The following is a 6,000-nucleotide window of genomic DNA, read 5'->3' as shown; positions in this document are numbered from 1 at the left end:
GTAGTCACATGAAAACTTGTGATGAAACGGTAATCGATCATGATATATAAACATAATTTATCGTTTTATCGAAAACTAATTGTTTCTAGTTTACATGCTACAGTTAAACAAATTTTCATTATTCTCACGTCCCGCCATTCTCAAAATATCATGATAAACCCAGTGCTTAAAATTTTCACAAGAACTCTTAATTAGCAACATGCACCCTGGCATTGCACCAGATGAACTTTTAAACGAATATTTCAATTCTCCATTCATCAGCTCTACAGTACCAGTCTCACTTTATCACGGTTCATATTTGAAACCTGACCCATTCCTCGGCCTCTTACCCTTCAACCCCTTATTTCATTAGAGTTTTCACTGTAAAGCACGACATCATCTGTTGTATATACAGCCCGCTGTGCTTTTCTTCTGAGTTTCTGACATGGTTCGTAATATTGTATTTGTAGTGTTGTTGGTGAGTCTACTGATTAAGTGCTTCAGCAGCGACTCTGATGGTAAGTCAATTCTCTGTGTGAGTTTCTTTAATATGTTTCTATATATGATGATGAAAATATATTGTCCGATTTAGCGTCACTACCAAGATCATGTAACAGTTAATGTAACAGTTAATGTAACAGTTAATGTAACAGTTATTGTAAGTTGTAACAGTTAATGTTTTAGAGTATTACTGCCCACGAGAGGAAGTTTTAATCGGGAAGCAGTGCTACAAAAACATGAAGTAAGTTTTATAAGTCTTAAATCTTTAACCACAAATCATTTACTAATCAGCTCCCAACACCAGAATCTCTTTTACGTGTAAATACAAAATATACGTTTAACCACTATCTGCAAGATCTACTTTATCGGACTTTATTTGAAAGGACATTAATTGAACGTTGGAAGGTTGGAGGCCCTAGCGTTCATTTTAATGTCCGTTCAAATAAAGTCCGAGAAGGAATTTTCACATCCACTTCAGATCTGCGGTTATGTATAAAAATGATGCAGAGAAACATTGTCAGTCTCTGAACAAAGAGTTACCAGATTCAACACTGGAACAGAACAAATTATCAGGTAAGAGCACTACTACGAAACTTCGAAAATGTTGCCCGTAGTACAATTAATTATCATTACAAATTATCAAGATTGTTTTTGTTTGTAGAAGTAAAAGTATAGTGCGACAGCACTGTTGTAATAGTGTCGTGCGACAGTATTGCAGCACTTCGGTCACAAGTTCCCATTCTTTGGTTTGAGTTTGGCATTTAAATTAATTAACCATCTTTCATTTTCGCGCCTGATTCTGAGTAAAGCATAGTTGTAAATGGTGGCCTCCATTTTGGGTAACCCCATAATTGCAATCTCAAAGTTTTAGCTGCCAGCTTAAACAATGATACAATGATATACTTTAGTAATTACTTAATTAGTACGCTCAATTACCAGGTTGGTTGAAGAACACTATCGCAACAAGAGGAGATGTTAAAGACAAGTACTGTGTGTACTCTTACACCAACCCTCTCGGCCTCGCCTCGCCTGATAACCCCCTTTTTAACATAGCTCCCTGTTCCAGGAAACTTCATGTTTTGTGTTCTAAGAAACTCCAAAACGGTAAGTGGGAGTGGTAGTAAATGTTTTAAAGTGAATGTTTTAAAGTGAATGTTTTAAAATGAATGTTTGCGTGAAGCGAGAGATGAAGCTTATATCATAATTATACAAGTTCTCAAAGATGAATAATACAATAATATAGCTAATGAAGTTTCATTTTTTAAATGGTTTACAATAAAATACGATACAGAGATAAAACATCTAAAAATCAAACATGAATAAAATTATGCATTTGTGAGATAAGTTTACTTTTAAAAAACAGTGAAACCCCGAGTAAAAATCATAAAATCATTTGTGAGATACATTTATTTCAAAAGTCTAATTATTAAAGAATTGACACGTTGAGACTAGCCAAGAGTTTTGCGACAGTATACTGACTTGTTCGTATAGGAATCACTGCTTGTCCAAATTGGTCGTCTACTAGATACCGGTACATTCGTCCAGTCACTGACTCCATTTTTATATGTCAAAGGGGTCCCATCTCCAAGATCCGTAGCTTGATTCCAGTTGTCACCTTCAGTAAAGTTAGACCCCTGCCACCCACTCTCCCACACGTTAGAACACCTCCAGGAGGTGTCTGTCACTATCATGTCGTTCCCCTCGAGCATCTTGAATAGATGCAATGATCCCGTACCCTCCACCTAAGTCCACACAGTTGACTGCAATGACATGGGTGGTGGATGGAATGTTCAGATTTACCACCTCATTCCACGCACGATACTATTCCTCATCTCCTACTCACACAATTCGCCATATGCGCCATACGTACATACAGCACATCTTTGGGATTCCTTAGTCTTCCCTTTACATTCTGCCCCACCATGTTGTGGGGTTGGGTTGGTACAGCTTCTAACGCGGGCTTGTTTCCCCTCGCCAAAATCACCAAAGCACCCTGACCAATCCCCAAAGTCACTCCACCCACCATCGATTGGACAATCTTTTGTGTTACAATCCTGATTTTCCGAGTCCTCTCCTTGGCATTCAGCTCCTCCATGTTCAGGTGCAGGGTTAGTACATGTCCTGTCCCTTTTCTTTGTTCCTCCACCACAGTCAGCAGAGCATTCAGACCAATACCCAAAGTCACTCCACACTCCATCAATTGGACAATCTTGTGTGTTACAATCCTGGTTTTCCGAGTCCTCTCCTTGGCATTCAGCTCCTTCATGTTCAGGTGCAGGGTTAGTACAGGTCCTGTCCCTTTTCTTTGTTCCTCCACCACATTCAGCAGAGCATTCAGACCAATACCCAAAGTCACTCCACCCTCCATCGATTGGACAATCTTGTGTGTTACAATCCTGGTTTTCCGAGTCCTCTCCTTGGCATTCAGCTCCTTCATGTTCAGGTGCAGGGTTAGTACAGGTCCTGTCCCTTTTCTTTGTTCCTCCACCACATTCAGCAGAGCATTCAGACCAATACCCAAAGTCACTCCACCCTCCATCGATTGGACAATCTTGTGTGTTACAATCCTGGTTTTCCGAGTCCTCTCCTTGGCATTCAGCTCCTTCATGTTCAGGTGCAGGGTTAGTACAGGTCCTGTCCCTTTTCTTTGTTCCTCCACCACATTCAGCAGAGCATTCAGACCAGTCACCAAAGTCACTCCACCCTCCATCAACTGGACAATCTTGTGTGTTACAATCCTGGTTTTCCGAGTCCTCTCCTTGGCATTCAGCTCCTCCATGTTCAGGTGCAGGGTTAGTACAGGTCCTGTCCCTTTTCTTTGTTCCTCCACCACATTCAGCAGAGCATTCAGACCAGTCACCAAAGTCACTCCACCCTCCATCAATCATAAAAATTTCTCTCATGTTCTCCTTAACGGCAGTAATCTGCTGCAGCAATCTTGAATCTTGCTCTTTCAGGTCTTTAATTTCAGATTGTGTCGTTTTTATTTCCGTTCTGGTGTCCTCAGCTGAGAGGGTAAGGAGAACTATTTTCTCGGTCAGCTTGGTCACCAGATCATTAAGGGAGATGATGTTATGGGTTGAGGTGTACAGCAGATCTTTCAGATCATCGATCGCTGATATGTCTGCTCTCTCCTGTACGGTGGAATTTTATTCAGAAGTTAAAAATTAACCGGAGCTATATTATGGATTACCGTACCCTGGCCGTGAAAGGATAGCCCATAAAAGCTTGAATTATAATAAAGGTCCCCAATTATGATTGGTAACCACAATGGGATAAAAACTCGGGTGAAAATTCTAAATTACCAACCTCTTCATTAGGTGTAGTAGTTGCTGTCAGTGTCATCATTGTAAGGAGAGCAAAACATGACTTCCATCGGACAGATGTCGTCATCACAAATAACTGAGGTAGATAATCAGAAATATAAACTATGTTAGAATAGTATGTAAAAGTCGATAAATTATAAATGTTTCAAGGAAAGAATCAGATTTAATGCTGTTAGTTTGGCTCCAGTATAAATTTCGTAGAGTTGTAAAGAATTTACAACTCTACGAAATTTAAATAATCTCAATCAAAATGTAATTATTATTCAAACTCTGCCCGCATACCGAATAACCGTAAACATATTAGAAATTAAGGGGAATTTTGATTAACACCTTCGAAGTTCGAAGATCGAAGGTTTTAACCGTATTAAGACAGCTGATGTCTTATCTGGTAAAACCATTTAATTTATACCGAGTTTTCCTCTTAACAGAACCTGCTGGAACAAGAATTCCATTGAAATTTAATTATTTATTTCTGCCCGCATACCGAATAGCCATAAATAACTAGGAAGGAGGAACTTTACAGTTACACCTTCGAAGATCTACCAGAACATTATGAGAATTTTATTCATCGTATTAAGATTGTAGAGCGGCCTCGCCTAAATGTCTCGACTCTCGTCACATGTTCACTTATTGCATTTACAACTTCTGCTCGCTCCTCGAATTAAAGAAATTCATTCTAAGCTGTTCTGTTCCAGAACCTTCAAAACATGGATATTTGATAACTTTGAATGGGAACTGGGCATTTAAATTCGCTTCACTCATTCAAAAGTTCAGTAAAGAAGATTATAAAATGAACATGCTCCTTACCGCAGGTAAAGCGTGTGAAAGTGGTTGGGTTGAGGCAATAAGAAACACATACAAGTATTGCGTGAGACCCTCTAAGGAAACCAGCGCTGCTGCAGACACATTCGCCAAAGATATCTGTCCCAAAGATAGCTCCATCTTTCGGTTCAACTATGGGTATGATTTTTACATTTGTTCGTTTTAAAACCAATCAAAGTTCAATGGGTATTTTTTGGGTAAATTGCTATTTTATTTTGGAAGAATTTATGTGAAAGCAATATTATGGTTTTATTTATTCCATAATTTAGAGATATTTTTTATTTCGCAGAGACGATGAAGATCAATTGACCTACGGAAACGTTGTTGACACTGATACAAACTTGATGCAACCTTTCTGGACCCCTTTCTACGTAACGGAAGACAAAACTATCGACTGGTTCACTAAAGAAGAGGCCACACATTTTAAAACTTGTTTATACAAGGTTGGAATCAGATTTGTATATTTGTGATCCTATTCCGCTGGTGCATATTACGGAATGACAGTTTGTTGTAGTACTTCAAACCGTATTTTTACGATCGGTAAAAATACATATAACTGTCACAACTCATCAATCAAACCCATCATACCCTAATCCCTATCAAACCCCTGTGACCCCTGTGACCCCCTGTGACCCCCTGTGACCCCTGTGACCCCCTGTGACCCCTGTGACCCCCTGTGACCCCCTGTGACCCCAATAACCTTCCAAACTCTCATCCAGACAGGGAACTTGCACGTGACGATGGTGTCATGTGATACAATAAAACAGTTCCACTGTCAGTCCCCTGCTAAGGAGATACCACACGACGATACAATAGATCCAGACCCGTACCATCCAGGTTATCAGTTTATTAATCTTTGAAAGTGATTTAGTATTCTCGTTTTCATTTTGTCCAAAAGGCATCAAAACTTGTCCACTTATATTTTTATTACTATCTGTTTATTTTCCAGCCACTTTTAGTATTATTATTCTTTCGTGATTTAAAAGCTTTATAAACAGGGTCCACATAAAATGTGACCTTAAAAAAGAATAGATGATTTTCATGACTGAGCAGTATTTGACAGCTGGAAACCTGTAAACTATATTTAACAGTTTAACTTCTCAGATAATGATTACACGTGCGATACAATTGGGGACACTCTCTGTGAGAACAAATGCTACAAACACTGGTATGTTATACTTATGTTAACTGGAAGAAAGTGAAAGTGAAAGTGAACGTGAATTTGACTGTTTACAAAGAAATGGAAGCTGTTATTTACAAACAATCAAATGGGAAAGTGACTGTTTACAGTTAAGAATCGTGAAAGAAAATGATTGCAGTGAAAATTACAATTTATGGTTTATGTTGTATGTGAAAGTGATAGTGGCTTTCC

The 6,000-nt window shown here is 38.9% G+C and overlaps 2 protein-coding genes across 3 annotated transcripts in view; one reads left to right on the top strand and one right to left on the bottom strand.

The window, feature by feature from the left end:
* The first annotated feature begins 359 nt into the window (after positions 1–359).
* Positions 360–6,000, top strand: part of LOC134825213 (uncharacterized) — a 55,164-nt gene continuing 49,523 nt past the window's right edge. For both annotated transcript variants that reach the window (XM_063837366.1, XM_063837367.1), the window contains exons 1-8: positions 360–497; positions 664–721; positions 959–1,053; positions 1,420–1,584; positions 4,619–4,766; positions 4,918–5,071; positions 5,348–5,465; positions 5,733–5,796. In XM_063837366.1, the coding sequence (XP_063693436.1) occupies positions 425–497; positions 664–721; positions 959–1,053; positions 1,420–1,584; positions 4,619–4,766; positions 4,918–5,071; positions 5,348–5,465; positions 5,733–5,796 (875 nt within the window). In that variant the 5' untranslated portion in view covers positions 360–424. The remainder of the gene's footprint in view (positions 498–663; positions 722–958; positions 1,054–1,419; positions 1,585–4,618; positions 4,767–4,917; positions 5,072–5,347; positions 5,466–5,732; positions 5,797–6,000) is intronic.
* LOC134825389 (coadhesin-like) lies at positions 2,316–3,825 on the bottom strand. The gene is made up of 2 exons (XM_063837567.1): positions 3,790–3,825; positions 2,316–3,614 (listed from the first exon to the last, which is right to left on the bottom strand). Exons 1-2 carry the CDS (start codon positions 3,823–3,825, stop codon positions 2,316–2,318), a joined length of 1,335 nt encoding a protein of 444 aa, XP_063693637.1.

This window comes from Bolinopsis microptera, chromosome 13 (assembly GCF_026151205.1).
Source record: "Bolinopsis microptera isolate Bmic1 chromosome 13, MBARI_Bmic_1.0, whole genome shotgun sequence".
NCBI classification, from domain to species: Eukaryota; Metazoa; Ctenophora; class Tentaculata; order Lobata; family Bolinopsidae; genus Bolinopsis; species Bolinopsis microptera.
The sequence above is the reverse complement of the archived record's forward strand: the minus strand, read 5'-3'. Positions and strand labels throughout refer to the sequence as shown.